At 45.6% G+C, this 21,733-nt stretch overlaps 2 protein-coding genes across 12 annotated transcripts in view; both read left to right on the top strand.

Annotated features, from left to right (window-relative positions):
* Cpeb1 (cytoplasmic polyadenylation element binding protein 1) overlaps positions 1–13,225 on the top strand; it is a 104,855-nt gene extending 91,630 nt beyond the window's left edge. For 10 of the 11 annotated variants that reach the window (XM_075953326.1, XM_075953330.1, XM_075953328.1 and 7 more), the window contains 7 exons: positions 2,328–2,441; positions 2,763–2,852; positions 3,776–3,912; positions 7,407–7,605; positions 9,099–9,193; positions 9,732–9,812; positions 11,816–13,225. In XM_075953326.1, coding sequence (XP_075809441.1) covers positions 2,328–2,441; positions 2,763–2,852; positions 3,776–3,912; positions 7,407–7,605; positions 9,099–9,193; positions 9,732–9,812; positions 11,816–11,914 — 815 coding nt within the window. In that variant the 3' untranslated portion in view covers positions 11,915–13,225. Of the gene's footprint in view, positions 1–2,327; positions 2,442–2,762; positions 2,868–3,775; positions 3,913–7,406; positions 7,606–9,098; positions 9,194–9,731; positions 9,813–11,815 lie in introns of all 11 variants that reach the window. The other variant, XM_075953325.1, reaches the window with a different exon arrangement.
* A 1,614-nt stretch (positions 13,226–14,839) lies between these two features.
* Positions 14,840–17,773, top strand: Rps17 (ribosomal protein S17). The gene is made up of 5 exons (XM_075952858.1): positions 14,840–15,187; positions 15,363–15,514; positions 15,871–15,976; positions 16,631–16,696; positions 17,653–17,773. Exons 1-5 carry the CDS (start codon positions 15,185–15,187, stop codon positions 17,731–17,733), a joined length of 408 nt encoding a protein of 135 aa, XP_075808973.1. The 5' UTR covers positions 14,840–15,184; the 3' UTR covers positions 17,734–17,773.
* Positions 17,774–21,733: the final 3,960 nt, after the last annotated feature.

Here is a 21,733-nt window from a genome sequence, read left to right as displayed (position 1 = left end):
GGTAGACTGAGGCCTGAGGCCTCATTTTAGAGACAATTGACCTTTGCTTACACAATAGTGAACTCTTCTGGAGGAGGGTTTGTTAGTGTGGTAAGGTTTTCAGGTCTGTATAAAACCACATACTTTGTAGAATAAAGGACAACCTTGAGACTGAGTTGAAAGAGGCAGATAGCCTGGCACACAGAAAATGGCTGGCTCCACCTCCTACTGTGAGCTTCTGTGAAAATTGGCTGTGCCCTACCCTTGCTTTTGATTGTTGCATGAGAAAGATAAAGTCTTAAAAATGATGCCTACAGTTTTGTCTGCCTTTTCTGTTTCTAATTCAGAGTCATGGCAGTCACAATTCATTTGCTGGCTTTCTTCTGCCCTGATATTTTCTGATTACATTCAGGCTATTAGCCTCTAAGGTATGAGATGTTACCAGATGCTCTGATATCTGATCTAATCTCTTTGAAATTCTTTAGTTTTTATCATTTAAGTGATAAGTGAAGGTTGAAGAGACAGCTCAGTGCATAAAGAGTCCTGGCTTCTCTTCAGAGAACCTGGGTTCAGTTCCCACCACCTACACTAACAACTGTTTGTAGTTCTAGTCCCAGGGGTCCAAAACCCTCTCCTGACCTCTGCAGGTCTCAGGTGTGCTCACAGCACACAGACATGCATGCAAGCAAGACACCTATGTACATAACACAAAAATAAATTAAATTTGAGTTTTTGTTGTTTTTTTGTTTTGTTTTTTGAGACGGGGTTTCTCTGTGTAGCCCTGGCTGTCCTGAAACTCACTCTGTAGACCAGGCTGCCCTTAAACTCATGATCCTCCTGCCTCTGCCACCTTCAGCAAATCCTACCAGCAGGCGCCACCACAACTGGAAAATTAAATTTTTATTTTATTGGTTTGTTTGGTTTGGGTTTTCAAAGACAGGTTTTCTGCCTCATGAGTGCTAGGAATAAAGACATGCGCCACCACTGCCTGGCGAGGTGCATAATGTTAAGTGTGCATTAAATCTGTTTTGCACATTACCTCTGAGCTTGGAAATAAATGAGCTACTTACATCATTAACTGCTAGTGTTTCAGGGTTTTCCACTTATATCATGGTTCTGAGGTACCTGACTGAATGAACATCCCTATCTCATTCTCCCCAATGGTGTTTGTCTGTTTGGTGGTTCTGATAGCTCATGTTCGTGCTTACTATGTAGCCATTGTATGGTGTGCTTTCTGGAGGCTTCTCAGTTTTGCATGGAGTATTGCTAGCATTGCCACATTCCTTTTGTTTGTTTGCTTGTTTTGCTTTGCTTTATTTTTTGTTTTGTTTTTTTCTTTTCGAGACAGGGTTTCTCTTTGTTGCTTTGGAGCCTGTCCTGGAACTAGCTCTTGTAGACCAGGCTGGCCTCGAACTCACAGAGATGCACCTGTCTCTGCCTCCCGAAGTTCTGTGACTAAAGGTGTTCATTGACACCACCTGGCCACAGTGCCCCATTTCTTGTCACAGTAACACATTAGTCTTGTACACGTTGGGTAATGGCCTGGTATCCAGGAGGGAATAATGGCTCATCTCCTTGAATGTGTTCCTCAGTACTGAAGGAGAAGGGTAATATGTTGAAGAGTAACCAGTCCTCACCTAGATTACCTTCCTTTGTGAAAGGCCTGAACTAATTGCCAAGAGCAGACTTCTGGAAGTTATAGGACAGGCCAGTCTTAAGAGAGTTCCAAACATACACAGCATAAGTAGGAAGCTGAGGGTGTGGACAGAAATCCATCATCGTACAGTGTAGGCAGCAGGGAAGCTCAGTGCCCACTCAGGTGCTTGTGCGTGCGTTTATGGGGCATGGTAATGTTCTTACTCTGTTGAGTTGTGTTTTCTACTGACAGTGTCCTGACTTGTGTGGTCCAGAGACAAGATGGGGAAATGTAGAGTTTTTACCTCAGAGAAGACAGAAACTTAAAGAGAATTGCATATAAAATTGTTCTGTCTACTCTTTTTTTATAAACTATTTATAAATCTACTTAGTACTATAAACAATAGCAAGATAAAACTGCTTTGTTGTTAGTTTATTGGTTATATAGTTGAAATTGTTTACGTTGTGATCATTTTTACCCTGCACTTCTGCTATTCCTTTCAGTTACTTTGCAAGCAAAGCTGCTGAGGTAGGATTATCAAACTTACTTTAAATAGCTGAGAGAGTTTCTGTCTTTCAGAATAACCATGCATAGTCTTCTTCCGGGCAGCCAGGTTGGAATAGTGACTGCTGTATTTCTTGTCAATAAGTCCATATCAGAGAAGGGTAGTGACTTGTTGATTGAACTCTTTTCTCTTTGCTCCTTTCCAAAGCTGTGAATGAAGCTACCTGTACCTGGAGTGGCCAGCTTCCTCCCCGAAACTATAAGAACCCCATCTACTCCTGCAAGGTGTTCCTAGGAGGTGTTCCTTGGGATATTACGGAAGGTGAGCTGCCTCTGAGATCTCTTACAAGAGTTGAAGGTGGGGCATATCTTTAAGGAGTGTGAGCCCTAGGCTCCTGTTTAGGGCATGAACTTCTGCCTTAGCAGAGTGTTACAGGAGCAGCTGAGGGGAGGGTATACTTCATAAGCTTTCAAAATGATTCTGCTTGTCTGCTTACCCATGAGACCAAAAGTCGATTCTGAGCTGCTTGTCAGGAGCAGTGAACCTTGGGAGGAGTGCTGGGGGGGTGGGGGTGGGGTCCTGTGTGTGTGTATCTTTCCTGAGTAAACTGTTTCTTGGTTTCTGCTCTTGCCCACTGTGCAGCTGGATTGGTTAACACCTTCCGTGTTTTTGGTTCTCTGAGTGTGGAGTGGCCTGGTAAGGATGGCAAGCACCCCCGGTGTCCTCCCAAAGGTAATATGCCTAAAGGTAATACAGACATGGTAGGAATTTTTTTTTTTGCCCTCCCTCACACACACTGTACCACGTGGTGTTGGGATGTCACAGAAGCATGCTGGTAAGGCAGGCACTCCAGGGTGCACTCAGCACATCCTCTTCAGTTTTGCACGTTTCTTTTGTCCATCTGTCCAAACTTGCAGTGCTGTAGGGAGTTGCCCCCAGACCCCTTCCTGTGCACTTCCCTCCAAAGCTGAACCCCACCTTTCCTCTTGAATAAGGCATTTCAAGAGTGTGCCTTTGCTGCCTCAGAGGCTTATCATCTGACCCAGTTCTGAGATTCCCTTTGGAGTTGTTAGGAATGAGGACCAACTATCTGATTCCTCACTGGTCTAAAATGAGATCCTGCCCTGTAGAAAGGAGCAGGTGCTATTTTCTCTCTGCTCCATCTTCATTGAAATTGAACCAATGGTTTAATTAGACGTTTAAAGCAATACCTTCATCCCCTGACAAACTGCTACTCTTCTTGGCTTTGCTTAACCGAGCATTCTCTGTGTTCTGGGGTAGAAAGCTGTGTAGTAATGGATGGGGTCTACTGTTTTGGCCTGACAGTTCCTTCCTTAGTGAAATAGGATATGCATCTCTTTCCCTTAGCCTGGGCATAAGACATAGTAAGTACTTCATTTGACAAACCTTTTCAGGAGTAGAACAAAAAGGTACTTTGGGGTGAAAGATTGGTTCAGCAGTAGAGTACTTGCTTAGCATGCACAGACTATAGGTTCAATCCCCAGCATCTACCTCCCTCCAAAAAATGTCCTGTACTTGAGACTTCCTCCCTTAGAAGAAACTCCCTGCTCCAAAGCCATGGCTCTTCGGCCACCATAGAGGACATTAAATACCACCCAAGGAGTAGTAAAGTGTCTTTTCCTTTTGTTGGGTAGGGTATGTGTATTTGGTGTTTGAACTAGAGAAGTCTGTCCGGGCCTTGCTTCAGGCTTGTTCTCATGACCCGATGAGCCCAGATGGCCTGAGTGAATATTATTTCAAGATGTCCAGCCGAAGGATGCGCTGCAAAGAGGTGAGTTAGCCTAGTGTCCTATGTTAGTTACTTTTGCTGTAGTAGTTCTGTTTCTATTGCTGTGATAAAGCACTCTGACCAAGGTAGCTTATAAAAAGAAAACAGTCTTAGTTGGGTTTACAGTTTCAGAGGGTTAGAGTTTATGATGGTAAAGTGAAGGCCTAGCAGCAGGAACCCCGTGGAGAGATCACATCTCTAAACCTCAGGCGTGAGGCTGAGAGCGCATTTGGAATAAATAGCACGAGTATTTTTAAACCTCAAAGTCTGCCCCTAGTGACACACCACCTCCAACAAAACCACAGCTCCTAATCCTTCCCAAATAGGCCCACCAAGGACCAAGCATTCAAATGTGTTGCCTATGAAGGCTATTCTCATGTAAACTAACAACAGTCATTGTGATTAAAATACTACAGCCAGACAATTTACAAAAGAATAATTTGGGTTTCTGAGTCCTGAAGGATAAGAGTTCAACACAGTGGCACACACCTTTAATCCCAGCGCTTGGGAGGCAGAGGCAAGCTGATCTCTGAGTTCAAGGCTAACCCAGTCTACAAAGTGAGTTCTAGGACAGCCAGGGATACACAGAGAAACCCTGCCTCGGGAAAAAAACAAAAAAAACACTTTATTATGGCAGGAACAAAATGCTAAGAGTTCATATCCTGCATCATAAGCACAAAACAGTGAGAACAAGTTAGAAGTGGCAAGAAGATTTTAATCTCAGAGCCCACTGACCCAATTCCTATAGCAAGGCTATACCATCAAAAACTTTTCAAACAGCACCACCTACTGGGGACCAAGTTCAAATGCCCAAGACTTTGGGAGACATATCTCATTCAAACCTCCACATAGACTTCCTGTGTCAGGATAATTGGCATGGTATGGCACTAGTTTTCTTAGAACCAGGCTGACCGTTATTCTTACTGTGACAGGAAGTCTGCTTTTCTTGTCCATGGTAAATGCATACATTTCATTTTTTAAAAAAGCCAACTGTTGGGCCTTGTTAAAAGGGAGGTAAAGGGGAGGTGTGTACAGTGTGCACAAACAATCCTAGAACCAGTGGATCAAGCTTTTCCAGCCTCTCTACTCTACATTTAAATTCTAAACCTCAACATAGAGATAAAACCGGAAGCAGCAACTTTCTCTACTTGGACGAAACTGATAAAATCTACAGATACATTCTCCTGGTTCTCATACTGTGCCTCTGACCCTGTAATATGTAGCGGGTGAGTAAATTCTTCTTTAGCACAAGTCCAGCAATGGCTACTTCCCTTCCCTCTTGGGAGTTTATTACATAGCATTATCAATATGTTGGGGTTTTTTTTATAATTCTTGGCATAAGTCTGTATCCTGAACATCATACTGATTTCACATTGGGGAACTCATTGCAGATTCTTACCTCAGGCTTACTGACTTGTTCGGGTGGAGTTTAGGAATCTCTAACTCATTTGGGGAGTAATCAGACTCCCCAGTTGGTACTAGCGGATAGAGTTGTGAGAACCACTTGTTTTGAGTTCGGGAATTGGGGTGGTGCTGTTTTTATTAGGCTGATTCCAAAGAACTTCACTTTTGTGACATTAAACTACTGTGAAGTTTATTGCTCCCTAGGAAGTTGAAAATACCTCTAGTTAAAAAGATCAGTGCTTTCCAGGGGAGCAGACATGACTGGGCAGAGCACAGAGGATTTGGGGGCTATGAGATGACATGCAGCTACCATTGCAGTGTGTAAAAGTCGTCACACATTTCCTCTAGACCAGTAATTCAGAGTGAACATGAGGAAAACCCAGTGGTGATTGTCAGTACAGGGTCATCAGCTAGAAAAGATGTACTTTCTAGTGCAGAATGCTGCTAGTTGAGGTCTGTGTGGGACAGTGTGTGTGGAAAATGTTCGTTAGTGGGGTTTGCTATGAACCTAAATCAACTGTTAGAAAGGAAAGTCTATTTTTTAATCTGTATCTTAAAGGGTAAAAAGCCCCTTAGGATGGTCACAGCACTTTTAAATAATCCATTGACTAATCTGGTTCTTTGCTTTATAGAAGTTCTTCTGTGTTTTTGTTGTTCAGTCTGACAATTGGTCATTCTCTGTTTCCCACAGTGACCCAGGTTCCCTTCTCTCCTCATTTGATTGGCCCTCAGACAGCAAGCTGGAGCTCATCGTATCTAAGATTAATTCATGTACGCTTTCCTCCTTTATCCCTTGCTTTCACACACAGACTGTCGCAGCTACAGGACAGTCAGTCTGCCTTATGCCCCTGATGATACCCATTTCTTACCACCTAGCAGAGATTGAGTCTCCCTTTGATGCACCAGCTCCAGGCTGTCCCAGCTCTCTCACTTCTGTGACTGTTTTCTTTGTATGTCCCGAATGTTGTCCACTATCATCAGTACAGTATTTGACTCTCTTACTATCGCTTCTATCTCAGATAATTTATACATTTCTGCTCTTTTTAGACACAGATTCGTCTGTCTAACCTTCTGTCCTATGTAGACCCTGTATTCTTTGATATATCCTGTAACTCTATATTGCACTGTGTGCAAAAGTAGCCTTTTTCATGAATTTGTAGAGCTTTTGACTTTCCTGGTACCTTCTCCCAGGCTCTCCAAACCTCAAGCCTTGTAAGTCTAGGTCTTGCTCACCCCCTTGAGAAGTCTGACCTCTACAGACTTCCATTGAACAATATCTTTACTTGTCCCTGTAACCATTACCACCAGCCTTCTTTAGGTCTTCGTTGAATTGTTTTTACCTCCTTAGGTCAGCTTCAGTTCTCTTTCTACTTCAAAACATTTTAAAAGATCTTCACAGACTAATTTTCCAAAAATAGTTACTGGCATTTGTAAGTCTGCTTCATTGTAATGCCCTCTGCCTGCTAGACTAGGTTTGATTCTGGGAGTCAAGAAATCAGAGGACAGAGGATATCACACTTTCCCCAGTGATACTGAGCTTTTTTTTAATACCTCAGATCTTTGTGCATAACTTTACATACACACAGGGCAGGGGGCAGTGGGGTGGGAGAGAGTGTGTTCCCACTGTTGCTGGCACAAAGCCCTCTAAATACCTAGGTTTAGACCAGTAACCATCTCAATGATATAAGTATTTCCACCTTTTTATTCTTAATGCTTCTAGCTTTTAAATGCTCTATTAGTTCTACCTTTCATAGGGCTCTTGTTCACTTTCTTGAGAACTCATGCTCTGTTCGTTCCTGTGGCCCTTAGTTGGAAGTATAGAAGTGTGGGCCTGTCAGTTTGCTACTTTTGCTTACTCTGCAGAACGAGCAATTTCTGTTGTATTTTCTCTTACCATTATGAACACAGGAAATTCAACTCAAGTTGTATTGGATAAGGTTGCCTTGCTGAAAGCCTGTGTGCCTCAGATGGATGACAGTGCCCTTTCACCCCACATGGCCTCAGCAACTGCAGTTATGATAGAGATCACGTGTCCTACCATACAGGACGCTCTCTGAAGCTGCCAGCTGATAAACCTTTGGGGGGATTTTCAGGTGCAGGTAATCCCTTGGGTCTTGGCTGACAGCAACTTTGTCTGGAGCCCATCTCAGAGACTGGATCCCAGCAGGACGGTGTTTGTTGGTGCCTTGCACGGAATGCTCAATGCTGAGGCTCTGGCTGCCATCTTGAATGACCTATTTGGTGGAGTGGTGTATGCTGGGATTGACACAGATAAACACAAGTACCCCATTGGTGAGTGTCCTACTTCTGTGTGGGAAGGCTTGGTGCCCCTGGGAGTAAATTAAGACTATAATACCTGCCCTTGAGAATGGAGAGAGAACTGACCCAGGTTTGCAGATCATCTTTTCCTCCAGAAGTTACCAGTACTGGCCCATCTTGCTTCTACTCCTGGTTCCCACATGGGGAAAGAGTGAGTGTAGTAGGATCTATGATAATATTGGTGAAAATGAAGAAAGGAGTTTGTTGGGATTCTCAAAGTACACAGCCAAACAGCTTAGGACAAAATATAAAAGTGTTGCATTAAAAGACTGTACCGAGAACTTGCCAGGCTCCTTTATTAAAAATTCTTGCCAGACATGGTGGCAGATACCTGTTGTTCCAGCCCTTGGGAGACAGAGGTGGGAAGATCTCAGTTCAAAGCCAGCCTGGTCTACAGAATGAGTTCCAGGACAGTCAGGGCTACACACACAGTGAGACCTTGTCAGGACAGAAGAGGGGAGAAAGGGAAGGAAGGAAAATTTGTTTTATTTTTACATCTTTGATGTTGTCTAGAGTAAGAGACAAGATCAGATCAAAGGTGCTTTCTGGATAACTCAAAAACTGGGACAACTATTACAACTATTGAGCTGTTCTACCTTAAGGTAGTCTGTGTCTTGACCACTGAGTTTTAATCCTTTCTGAGAAAGGAGGTTAGTTACAGACTTGGTACAGTAATCTCAGTGATTGCGTTTGAAAGTGGAACCGACCTGAACTCTCTGATCAAGGCTTATATACTTAACCCACCTTCTCAGATGCCTGGTCTATCCACCCACACTGAATCTGATCAGGAACAAGCACTGTGTCAGTTCTGTGATGCAGATGGAGAACCAGGACTTCAGAGGCTGTAGGGGAGGGGCTGCACTTGGCAGGAGGGGGAATTCGTCTGCTCATTCCTAGTTCTCTAAGGTACCTCTGGGTCAGGCTAGGTTTGATTGCTATTTCTACCCCTTAGAGAATTTAGTCTGCAGCATAGTTTCCACCTGAGCCCTTTCTCCTTCTCTGTGAATGTACCTGCACAGGAGGAGCCCCTTCCCTTTTTCCTCTTACTAACTTGTCTTATGTCATTACTGTCTAATGTGAGAGCCACCACCAAAAGGTGGTGAGTACATGTGTTAAAATATCTGGAACACAGTGCGGTGGTAGTGGCACATGCCTTTAGTCCCAGCATTCAGGAGGCAGAGGCAGGTGGATCTCTGTGAGTTCAAGGCCAGCCTGGTCTACAGAGTGAGTTCCAGGACAGCCAGGGCAACACAGAGGAACCCTGTTTCTGGGAGGAAAAAAAATCATGAACATGTAAAATATATTATTAAACTTTCACTACTTTCTATTTTGCTTTGACAACCACTAAATTAGGAATTGCATGAATACTTATATTTATGTCAGACGGCACTGGTATAGAAATAGGGTTTCTTGAGCGTTTAAGAGAATTTGAACAGAATGTGTAAGCTTCTGCCGGGTTTTCTTAGGGTCTGGTCGTGTGACTTTCAATAACCAACGTAGTTACCTGAAAGCAGTCAGCGCTGCTTTTGTGGAGATCAAAACCACCAAGTTTACCAAGAAGGTGAGTGTCTGGTTATGCCCTTACTGAGAGAGACTTGGGTCAGTTTCAAAAACAGCATAGTTCCAAGGGTAAGGTGATGTGCTCCACTACAGAGCTAACCTGCAGGGGTTGAGGGGGCCTTTGTCTCTGGGGACTCGGGAGAAAAGGACCTAGACTGTCAGCTGCCTGAGTGGGTGTGGGTGGGGAGAAGTTCCCTCGTTTTGGTATTTGTCTGAAGTTGAGTAGATTGACTGTCTTTATCAACCTTAACTGAATCCTCTGAGTACTTCCTTGCTGCTCCTTGATGGAAAACCAGGGTTCATTTTGCTGAGAAGAGCAAGCAATAAAGCCTTGTGGTTGTTAAATGTTAGAAGCAACCAGTTCTGTCTCTGTACAATATGAGTCTATGCACTAAGATCCATATTTGGCCCTGGCCCACAATTCTGTCTAGGTTCCATTAGAACAGACAGACATACTGCAACCTGTGTACCCATAACATGCTCCTAAAGTTCACCTGACCCATAGAGCCATTTTATCTCCCTATGTTGCTATTCCTCAGGTTCAAATTGACCCCTATCTAGAAGATTCTCTGTGTCTTATCTGCGGTTCACAGCCTGGCCCTTTCTTCTGCCGTGATCAGGTAAGTTTCCTGGGCACTAGAAATGTCTAATTTTACCACAGTTAAAAAATGTGTTAAGGCATATTTATGATGTTGAGTATTAGAGTTCTCATGTGACTTGTAATGCCTGAAAGCATAGAGACAGTAGTCAAGAAGGTACACTACAGATTTACAGTCTGGGAGTGTCAGGGTGCTTGTTGGATTTCCTTTCCCTTCCTAGGCTACTGCTGTACAAAATGGCCATTGGTGATGATGGTAGGTGCTTTTTGGTGTTATGTTTTTTGTTTTTAATTGTCTTACTGTATAGTCCTGACTGGCTTGGGACTCATGTAATTAAGCTAGCCTTGAGCTTGCAACAAATCTTCTTTCCCACTGCCCTACCAGAGCCTTGGTATCATTGGCATGTGTTACCATACCCAGATAGTGGTTCTGTAGACATTGAATAGTCTACAAGCATTGAATAGTATCAAGTGCTACTGATACATTTTTTAAGTCTGACAAGCTTATCCAGCTGCAGTCTTTGATACTATTTGCCTCAGGATAGTTATGAATGCTACCCAACCTAAAAATGTAATTTTAGGACATTTTTACCCCCCACCTTGTGAAGTATTGGTTTGGTTTTATATCTGGGTTGTGTGGTTCTCCAGCGTGAATCAACATTGTGTTGCAATGCCAGAAGGATAGGCACACCTTGCTGGGACTGAGTTTTTCCCTACTTTATTTCTGAACTTCTAGACTACTTTGGTGTTTGTATCTGGGTTCTAACCATAGTTGTCAGGGGGGAAAGCTACATGGAAACTTTGTATTGGGAGTCTCTGGGTGGTGGAACATGGATGAACCTGGGCGTGTTTGGCAGTCAGTGCTTTCTGACTTGAATGTATATACACATCAACTTTGTTGAAATGAGAATCTGCTGAGTGGTGTTTGTGTTGCTGTTTTTGAATGATCTTTTTTTTTAAAAAAACACATTAAAATATGTTTTCGTGCATACAGTATATTTTGATCACATTTAACCCTACTTCTCCTAATTCCTTTCCATCTATTCCCTCTCAACCTTATCTTTTTGTTTTTCTTTGATGCTGTTGCTGTTTGGTCTGGTTGGTTTTGTTTGTTTTTTGAGACAGGGTTTCACCTTGTACCTCTGGTCAACCTGTAAACTATGTAAACCAGGCTGGCCTCAAACTCAAAGATCGACCTGCCTTTGCTTTCCCAGTTCTAGAAGAATCAAAGGCCTGTACTGCCATGCCCAGCCTCTTTGTTTTAAAAAAAAAAAAGAAGAAGAAGTAACAAGCCTAGTCTCACTGTGCTACTCATATACTCTTGGTAGTCCATCTACTAAGGGATAAACCCTTAAAGAAAACTGACTTTCTTCCAGAAGCTATAAGCTGTCAGCAGCTCTCAGCTAGGAGTAGTGGCTTGTGAACCTTCTTCCTGTTAGTGCTGGAACATTCTTTGGGTTGATCTTGTGTAGGCACAACTTTCAAACTCTAGCAATTCATCCATGTTTAGTTGGCTTACAGTAATGCTGCTGTTTGCACGAAGGCTGTAGATACACAGTCTCTCAAGGGAGCTCAGAGTAAGTAAGCCTGAAAACAAGTATCTTTCTAAATCATGTTCACAGTGGATCCTGTTTCACATTCTTGGTAGGAAGTTATGACTTGCTTAGGTTATTCAGCTAGCAAAACCAGTCACTTCTCACTAAGAGAAAGGCATGTCTCCTTATACTTAAATCTGTAACCAGTTCTTCAAACATTCTTTCATGTTGGCAGCCATGATACTCAACCCTAGGTGAGAAGGGTGGGGAATTGGGAAGCTGCATGGTCTGTCTACACACCAGGAGCCTAAAATGTTTGCATAAGGGTACACATGAAAAAGGATAGCATTTACTTTAGTCAGTTGCAGCTGTTACCATGAGAGGGCTAACAGGAAGTATCTTTTCTAGCCCCACAGAAACCAGGAGGCTTCCATCTCCTCTTGAAATAGAACCTTTATATTTAGTGCTAACCTCTGTTTTCCTAACCTAGGTGTGCTTCAAGTATTTTTGCCGAAGCTGCTGGCACTGGCGACACAGCATGGAAGGCCTGCGCCACCACAGCCCCCTGATGAGGAACCAGAAGAACTGAGATTCCATCTAGAGAAGCTGACCTTGCCCAGTGGCCTGTGTTGCCCAAGGCTGGCAAATCAGGCCTGTACCCTGCACTGGCGCCCAAGGAGCTAGCTTTCTGCAGACAAGGGAAAATTGTAGTCACTTTTGTACTTGCTAAATCTGTCTTTGTTTCTGCACTAATTAATGCACAATGAGTTTTGTCAGGTTTTGTTTTCAGGGGTGTGCCAGAGCAAGGACCCTCTGGCTCACCCTCAAGCAAATGTAGTTTTCCCAGATTCTAGTTCCTCGTTTTGCAAATGAAAAGAAAAACAACAACAAACTGTGTGTCCAGAAGGTATTGACACAGAAGCCTACACCTAAGTTTATTTATTAAAGCGCTTTTTACATTCCTTGCAATACTGACGGTGGTGATGCGCAGGTCTCATTGGTTCATTCTTGCAGTTGCCATACAGTGCCTTTCCATTTATTTAACCCCCACCTGAACGGCATAAATTGAGTGTTCAGCTGGTGTTTTTTACTGTAAACAAACAAGGAGACTTTGCTCTTCATTTAAACCAAATCATATTTCATAGTTTACGCTCGAGGGTTTTTACTGGTTCCTTTTTACACTCCTTAAAACAGTTTTTAAGTCATTTGGAACAATAAATTTTTTTTTCTTTTCTGGCAGCTTTTAACATTATAGCAAATTTGTGTCTGGGGGACTGCTGGTCACAGTTGCAAATCAAAGCATTTGTAACCAAGGGAAAAATTATTTTATTTAAAACTGGACCGGAGGGAAAGAAAATTAGGTCTGAGCAGCTGCTGTATATAGTTTTAAATGGTTTGTCGCACCTTCTTACGTTGCACTTACGTGGGGGGAGGGTTGGTAGAAGTTTTTAATCACAGTCACAGGGTTTTTTCTTTTGTAACTGAGCTTAAAAAATTTAAAAAAAAAGGGCTGCTTTTTGGTGGGGGCAGTTGAAGGCTCACAGGAGCCCTTTCTCTTAGAGGGGCAAGTACCCTTCCTTACATCTTTTATCTGAAGAATGTATGAATCAACAGAGTTGACACAAAAATGCTACTGGATTTTGAAAACTTGACTTTTTCTTTTTAACTACTACTTGCCCCTCTTAGGGAAGCTGTGTGCCAAAGAACCAGTGTCATCCCCTCCCTCCTGCTGAGCTGATGTTGCATTGTTCATATCCCAGCTACTCTGTGGGTTTTGTGAAGCTGTGTGTGAAGTCTCTACCTCATTGTTGTATATGCAGGCAAGACTGCACTCTCTACAGATGTGTGGAGTAAGCTGTGGTGTACTTTTTTTGGCACATAATAAACACGTTGCAGCAGAGTTGTGCTTTTGTCTCAGTGTCTGGGGTGTGTATAGCAAGCAGGTAAGATTCCAGAGAAGAGTCCTCCTTTCTTGGATTTTCTGCAATAAGATTGCAGGGTAATAGTATGAGTGTGTGAAAACTGCCCATATGTGGCACTTGTTACATCCTGGTCAGCCAACTTTGGAGAGATCTGTCCAGTAGCTGGGTGATTACAGTCTGAAACAACAGACCTTGTTTCAGTTCCTTGGCCATCAAGAAGAATGCCCACAGGCACAACCACCAAGGTGTCAGAGCCACTTGTACCCTGCTCTCCTGTGAGTTCTGGCATGTTTCTTCTCTGAGACTCACGTGTGCTGCTGTAGTCCTTTCTGGGTCTTTGTGTCCTTGTGTGGGAACTCCTTCTACAATCCAGCCTAGCTTCAAACTCAACAAAAGTCTGCCAGTGAAGCAGGCATCCTAAGGGATGGGATTAAAGGTGTGCACCACTATCCCCAGCAGCACTTTGGATTTTCTTGCCAGCCCTTACACTAGAGTTTTTGTTACGACAGGGTGATGATGGTTTTCAGGTAGAGAAGTTGTGAACCAGCCTGCTGAACTGCTTTGGGAAACTCTAGCCTGAGGTTGACGGACTCCTATGTACTAAAGCATCCCTCCTGTACGGTACAGAAACTCCCTACTGATCAGGATTTCTGTACTATAGGGTCTCAAATCCATTTGAAGCCTGGCAGCCACTTCATTAGCATTTCACCGGTAAAAGTAAGCTTGTGCAACACTGAGCGCACATTAACCCCTTCATCTCTTTAGTCTCTTCCTGTTCCTTAGATAATGGCATCTCTTTTTCCTCCCTCTGTGAGCTACTTTCAGGTAAGGGTTTCTTGAGCTTCACCATCTGACCAGAGTGATGTGGATGAGTTGAAGGTTGAGGCACAGCGGTGGTCCCCTGGATACATCCTACGTGGCTGGCACAGTCTCATGTTTGAGTCTAGGACCCCATCCTCCCAGGAAACAGAGGAAAGGCCCTTCCTAGGCTGATGAGGACACTTAAAAGCCTGCTTTGGGTATGGCAGAACAGCCAGAAGAAGTTGAATTTTGGATTCTTAGGTATAGGTTCAATTCCTATTGTTCTAGAAATAAGAGGAGTAAAAGGAACTCGGCAAACATGAATTGTGCTTGGAGATAGTGTCTTAACTGGGTGGGAGCAGTAGAGCGAACTGAGATCTAAATTTGTTCACAAAAATGTTTGAGAGTGTCCTGCGGTGGCGGCACACGCCTTTAATCCCACCACTTGGCAGAGGCAGGTGAATCTGAGTTCAAGGCCAGCCAAGACTTTCACAGAGAAACCTTGTCTCAGAAAAAAACAAAACCAAAACGTTTGAGAGCCTTCTGTGAACCCGCCACTGTTTTAAGCATTGGAAGTTAGCCTTCCTGTTTAGCTTATTCCCTAAAAAAAGAAAAAAAAAACAGAAAAGTCACATGACATGGCAATGCAATACGTTTATGAGCAACTCCAATGCAATGCTGTGCTGGGGTGTGAAGAAAAGCCCCCTGGTGAAGCGAGTTTGCAGTAAGTGAGAGGAGTCTCCAATCAGGCTAGAGCCGAGAAAGCTCTGACCTGAGTCACACAGGTGGAAGTCAGGAAGGGCTGCCTCTACTGCTACACTTTCCAGGGCGCGCGCTTCCTGTCTGCCCGGTCTCCAAGCCTCGGAGCCTCCCCTAGACTACGCTACAGTGGAAGAGAAGCTTATCAAGCCCGGAACTACACGGAGCGGAGACTCAGGCGGCCCGGCTACCTGCGTGCGCACGCGCAGACACTCGCTCCGCCCGCCGCCAGACACCGCCACTCCAGCCCTCCCGGGGGCGCTACGGTACGTCCGCGCGCTGCGCGCCGCCCCAGCCGGGCGGAAGCGGCTCTCTGGCCTGCGCTTTATAGGTCTCGCTTGTGCTTCCTGTTTCCTCTTTTACCGGGACCCGTCAACATGGTAGGTGTTTGGCTCCTCGGCCTCTGTCCTTTCCAATCCGCGTCCATCCTCCGCCAGGCGCGGCTCCCAGCCCGCAGCGGGAAGCGGTCGGCCGGGCCCACGCGGTGCCCGTCGGCCTGGCGCGCTTCCGCGGAAAGCCGCGGGCTCGCTGGTGACTTTTGCCCTCCACCCGCAGGGCCGCGTCCGCACCAAGACCGTGAAGAAGGCGGCCCGGGTCATCATCGAGAAGTACTACACGCGCCTGGGCAATGACTTCCACACCAACAAGCGCGTGTGCGAGGAGATCGCTATCATCCCCAGCAAGAAGCTCCGCAACAAGATAGCCGGGTGAGTGGGCGCCTCCTCGCGGGCTGCCCGGGGCGGGGGCCGGAGCTGTGCGTTTGCGGTGACGGCTCAGCCCCGGCCTGGAAACCCGATGGCTCGGCATCTGCTGCTAATAGTCACCACTGTGGCCGTGCTGTACCGGAAGGAGGCAGTGCTGGCGGGGGCGCTGATAATCTTTAAGGGGTGTGGGAAACGAAGAGGGGACAGGAATGTGTAGGGGTGGCTGTGTGCGTTACGGTGTCGTGTGTGTTTGGGAGGCTCTGTTAATGTGCACACCGAGTGGGTTCTGTACCCAGGTGCTCTGGGCGCCAGCGGGAAGCTGGTGTGGTCACTGTAACTCCTGGCTTGTGTGCTTGTAGCTATGTCACGCATCTGATGAAGAGGATTCAGAGAGGCCCTGTCAGGGGTATCTCGATCAAACTGCAGGAGGAAGAGCGAGAAAGGAGGGATAATTACGTCCCTGAGGTAAACTTCGTGGGTCTTTCTCTGAACCTCTAGCTCCTGTCCAAGTGGTCATGGGAGTTCGGGGTGGGGGGGGTGCTCCTTTGCAATGAAACGCAGTGAGAGGTCCTAGCCTAAGGTGTTTTGATACGGGGTCTCATTGTGTAGAACAGGATCTCCCCAAATTAATAGAGCTCCTCCTGCCTCCTGACTTGTTTGCTGGCTGCGGGTGTCTGTTAGCCTTTCTGCCCCATCCAAGTTAAGTCAACTCTTTTCCACATGGGAGCCTGGTGACCGTGTCTCCTGACCCGGACACCCTGAACATACGTCTTCACTGTGAACTGGATCTTAAGGCTTTCTGGACACTCACTAGCTAATTCTGGCAGAAGAATAAAGCAGTCCAGGTGCACCCCTTAAATCCCAGTCCACGGAAGGCAAAGGCGGATGGATCTCTGGGTTCCAGAACAGCCTCTTTCCAAAAAAGGCAGAAGTGATCTTGTTCATCTTGGTGGCATCCGAACAAAAACTGGTGGTTCGTGCTTTTTAACCCCAGCACTGGGGAGCCATTGGCAGACATCCCTGAGGTTTGCCAAGGTCAGATAGCGAGGCCTAATCTTGAGAGCAGAGGAAGTGGAAAATAACTCATTCGTAACTTGGACTTGATTCTTTCCCTTCTAGGTCTCAGCCCTGGATCAGGAGATCATTGAGGTAGATCCTGACACCAAGGAGATGCTGAAGCTTCTGGTGAGTGTTGTGATTTCTAGTTGAGGGCCACAACGTGGCTTTGTCTTGCCCCGCTTTAAAAATGCTTGTGGCTGCTTGTTCTGTGTGTGTTGATTTCAGGATTGCGGGATATCACTGTCTGAGTCCTGTGCATTTTCTTTGTTTTGGGGCTGGCTCCTAAATTGTCCTCCTACCCCTTCGATTCAGCTCTGGCTCTGTTACCTGCTTTCCTTGGAGACTCCAGAGTCTAACTTGAGAAATGATCTCTGGTCTTATTTTCAGAATAGTCAGGCACCACTTAAGACAGTTGACAGGTGTCTTTGGTGTGGCTTCTCTTAGCCCTTTTTCATAACCGTGTGATGCTAATGTGGGCTTCAGATCCCAACTGCTGTTAGTGATTCTGCGCAGTATGGGTCGCTAACAAAATACTCTCCCCATATACCCACACCTGGTTTTCGTGAAACCGTGTGGCAGCTGAAGCTTGCTGTGGATCTGCTGGGCTCCTGGGTGCTGAATGTGCTTAGGGATAGACCTGATCAGAACTCCACTCTTGGTACCTTGTACATCTGGTTCCCTCTCGGACTTTGGGTGAATTGTGATACCTCTTGACAGGGACCACCCCAAGCCCCTCCGACCATGGTGTGGCCTGAGCAGTAGTGTGCTTGCTGCCTTAGAGTCTGATAGAAAATGCTTACAGGCGGTTAAGCTTTAGCTAGAGAATGTTGAATCCTTGGGTGTGGAAGGCAGGCCTGGGTTTACTGGTGTTTTGCTAGTGGCTAGGGAGTGTGTGCTGAAGCTTGGTGGGTGGATGAAAGTCTAGACAGCTGTGTTTAGTCGAGTATGTTATAAGTTCAACAGCCCCTCCTGGGGGTGGCAAGCCCCTTGGCTGACTTTGATCCACACCCCAATCTGGAGGGGGCTGGTACTAACCACAGATTACCCCTGCACCACTCACTACGAGTCTTGTTTTGTTGTAGGACTTCGGCAGTCTTTCCAACCTGCAGGTCACTCAGCCTACAGTGGGGATGAATTTCAAAACACCGCGTGGAGCCGTTTGAGTCTGTTCTGTCATTTTCAATAAATCTGAAAATAACTTTGCCTTTGTTGTCCTTGCTGCTGTTCGGGTAGGAGGCTGAGTCACGAGTTCTCAGGACTAAGGCAGCCAGGCACTGAACACTAACGTGCCTGCACGAGCAAACGTAGCCTAGGATTTGGGGAGATCCTAGTGTGCCCGGGATGTGGCAGATGCTCCCCTCAGTCTCGGGTACTAGAGTTTGGGACCAGCGTGCCCATTTGGAGGGTAGTGGTGTCGCCCAGGGTAGGATAGGTATGCCTGTTATTTTGTGGATGCTATTTGGTAGGGCAGGACACTTCCTGCATGAATACCACGGGATGCTGTTAGCACAGAATTTAGGTTTTTAATTTTTACTTTGAGCCCTAGAATTCAGTGTGAAAATTGTTGCCCTTGGTAATAGTAGCTTTGAGTGTTTGAAGCTAACCTGTCCCTCCTTAACATTTGGCATCTGTTGATAATCCCTTTTACTAGAACCTTCCACAAGGGGAGGGCTTTCGACCTCAAGTTCGTCAGCCATAATTGAGATCCAGTACTTGGGAGAGACAGTTGGATGAGGCCAGCCTGGTCTATATAGGGAGTTTCGGGCTAGCCAGGGCTACAAAGTGAGACTCTGCTTTAAAATAACTTACCACCCGCATCTCCAAAAAAATGAGTTGGGCAGGCAGCTGACTAGTAGAATGCTGGGTGTGGAAGCAAGAAGACTGGAGTGGGACCACAGGCTGGGCTCCCTGGTAATCAGGACCCAGAGACAGTCTTTAAAAAGTTGGGAAGCAAGGAAGGTACCATACACCTCAAAAAACATGATAGATTGGAGGGGGACAGTGTTGTCGGGATGAGTGTACTACATGTATCCTTGAAGCTGTGGAGTTGACTACAGGCTTGTGAAGAGGTGGTGAAGGGGCTGCTTGTAGTAATGAATATGTAATCACGTTGCAAAGCAAGTAGGGAAGGAAAGGGTTCATGTTCATTTGGCTTGTACTTTGTAGTTCACTCAAGGAAGTCAGGATGAAACCTGGAGGCAGGAGCTGGTGGGGAGCTGCTGCTTTCTGCTTTGTCTCCCTCGTCTTGCTCAGCCTACTTACACCATAATAAACTGCCCCTCACCCACATCACTAATAAAATGGCCTGATCTTGATTTTTTTTTAAAAGAAAGTTTTATAGTTCCTAACAAATCTTAACACCCATATTGCAGCTCACAGCCATCTGTAACTACACTTCAGGGGATCTGAGGCTTCCACAGGTGGTGCATAACCTGTGGAAAAACACCCATATATTGATCTTTCAAAAACAAAAAAACGTTGAATCTACCCCTTATCACTGCCGTATTTTGCCTTTAAAGTAGCTTCATGTGAACTATGAGTCAATTCCTCAGATACTCTGCTGTACTTAATGCTGGGGTAGGTAGGTGGTTGTTTTGACAGGGTCTGTCTTCGGTTGTAGCCCTGGCTGCTCCGCTACTCACAGAACCCTATCTGCTTCCCAGGTGCTAGAGTTAAAGGCGCATGCCATCACACCTGGCCCATTTCTACTTGGTACACGTGTGCAGTCTCTAGCTGGCATTAAAGGTATTCTGGACTGTCCTGACTAGTTTGTCAACTTGACACAAGCTAGCTGTGGTTCTCAACCTTCCTAATGCTGCGACCCTTTAGCCTTAGGTTGTGAAACCCCCCCCCCCAGCGAACATAAAGTTATTTTTGTTGCTACTAAATAATTTTGATACTGTTATGAGTTATAAATACCTGCTATGTCACCCCTACCCCCAAGGGCTTGAAAGCTGCTGAGGGCCTCAATTGAGAATCCCTCCATAAGGTCTGGGTATAGGCAAGCCTGTAGGCATTTTCCTTAGTGATGGGTGGGGGAGGGCCCAGCCCGTGGTGGGTGGTGCCATCCCTGGGTGGGAGGTCCTGGTGTTCTTCCTGGGTTCTCTAAGAAAGACTGAGCAAGTCAGTAAGCAGCACCCTTCCCTGACCTCTGTCAGCTCCTGTCTCCAGGTTTCTGCCCTGACTCCTTTGATGGTGAGCTATGATGTGAATGTGTGAGCCAAATAAGCCTTTCCTCCCCAAGTTGCTTTGGCCATGGTGTTTCATCACAGCAATAGGTACCCTACCTAAGACAAGTCGGTACCAGGATCCTGGGGCCTTGCTGTCACAGACCCGACTGTTTGGGGAGGGTTGTGGAAGGACTGTGAGAACTTTGGGCTAGAAAAGCCTTGGAGTGTTAACTCAGAGGCTGTTAATGTTCGGAGATGATGGAGGCCTGGCTTGTGAAGTCTCAAAGGGAAGCTTTGTGGGAAGGATCTGTGATGTCAGCACGCAGAAACTATTCCAGAAGCAGCCAAGCTTGATATTCACCAGGTGGTGGTGGTTTGAAGGCATGGAGGGGTCATGGAGAGCAGCTGAGTCTTGGAACTGCTGAGGGCTGGATTCCCAGTCCCTGAAGAGAACCCAGGAGGCTGTTGGTGAAAGTGCAGCCCACTTGCTGCAGGGGACCATGGGATCACCACCAAGAAGAGCAGCAGCAGTGGGGTGGAGCCAGAGAAGTGACCTCACCCCTCTGGAGGAGCCTGGAAGACGGCTGAGTGCATCACAGACATTGGATACTAAGCTACTTACACAGTTGGAGGTTGGTTTTGATTTGATCGATTTGATTGTGGCTGTCCTGGTTCTCCCCTCTTGAAGTAAGTATTTTTGATTTTATAGGAGCCCACAGTGACAATGAATTTTAAAGAGACTTTGGATTTTTTTCTGCATGTATGTCTGTGTGAGGGTGTCAGATCCCTTGGAACTGGAGATAACAGACAGCTGTGAGCTGCCACGTGGGTTCTGGGAATTGAACCTGGGTCCTCTGGAAGAGCAGCCAGTGCTCTTAACCTCTGAGCCGTCTCTCCAGCCCCTACTTTGAATTTTTAAAGAGACTGAATTTTAAAGTGTTTGAATTTGAAATGACTACAGGACTTTTAAGACTTGGACTATTTTATGTCTTGATGTTCATATTAATGTGTGCTCTTGGGGATGAACAAGAAAGGAATGGTTGACTTTAGCAGTGATGTGTTTCTGTCCAAATCCATAAGAGGTCGCTTGTGCTGGCTAATCTTAAGTCAACTTAACACAGCGAGAGTCATCAGAGAGGAGGGAGTCTCAGTAGAGAAAATGGCTCCGTAAGATTGGACTGTAGGCAAGACTGTAGGGCCTCTTTTTCTTTCTTTCTCTCTTTCTTTTCTTGTTTTTGTTTGTTTTGGTTTTCGAGACAGAGTTTCTCTGTGGCTTTGGAGCCTGTCCTGGAACTAGCTCTTGTAGACCCGGCTGGCCTTGAACTCACAGAGATCTGCCTGTCTTCACCTCTCGAGTGCTGGGATTAAAGGCGTGTGCCACCAGTGCCCAGCTCTTCTTTTTTCTTTCCTCTTTCTTTCTTTCTTCCTTCCTTCCTTCCTTCCTTCCTTTCTTCTTTCTTTCTCTCTCTCTCTGCTTTTCTTTCTTTCTTTCTTTCTTTCTTCCTTTCTTTCTTTCTTTCTTTCTTTCTTTTTTTTGAGACAGGATTTCTCTGAGTAACAGAGCCCTGGCTATCCTGGAATTTGTTTTGTAGACCAGGCTGGCCTCAAAATCACAGAAATCTTCCTGCCTCTGCCTTCCAAGTGTGAGAGCATGCTCTGCCATGTGTGGCAAAATCTGTTCTCATTCTTTTTTTTTAATTATTTATTTATTTAAATATTTATTTATTTACTTATTGTGTATACAGTGTTTTTCTGTCTGTATGCCTGCAGGCCAGACGAGGGCACCAGACCTCATTAGAGATGGTTGTGAGCCACCATGTGGTTGCCAGGAATTGAACTCAGGACCTTTGGAAGAGCAGGCAATGCTCTTAACCTCTGAGCCATCTCTCCAGCCCCCTCTGTTTTCATTCTTAATTTCTCCCCCCCCCCCATTTTTTTGGGGGGTTTTTTTGCTTTTTTTTTTTTTGCCAGGCTTGGTTATTTTTTGAGACAG

The sequence above is a fragment of the Microtus pennsylvanicus genome, chromosome 18 (genome assembly GCF_037038515.1).
Source record: "Microtus pennsylvanicus isolate mMicPen1 chromosome 18, mMicPen1.hap1, whole genome shotgun sequence".
Classification (NCBI taxonomy): Eukaryota; Metazoa; Chordata; class Mammalia; order Rodentia; family Cricetidae; genus Microtus; species Microtus pennsylvanicus.
Note: the sequence above shows the minus strand (reverse complement) of the source record. Positions and strands in the feature narration are given on the sequence as shown.

Bases quoted from the DNA above. Each gene is read 5' to 3' on its own strand.
- Rps17 (XM_075952858.1), top strand. The intron at 15,515-15,870 runs GTGAGTGGGCGC...GTGTGCTTGTAG, and splicing joins CTCCGCAACAAGATAGCCGG to CTATGTCACGCATCTGATGA. The intron at 16,697-17,652 runs GTGAGTGTTGTG...GTTTTGTTGTAG, and splicing joins AGGAGATGCTGAAGCTTCTG to GACTTCGGCAGTCTTTCCAA.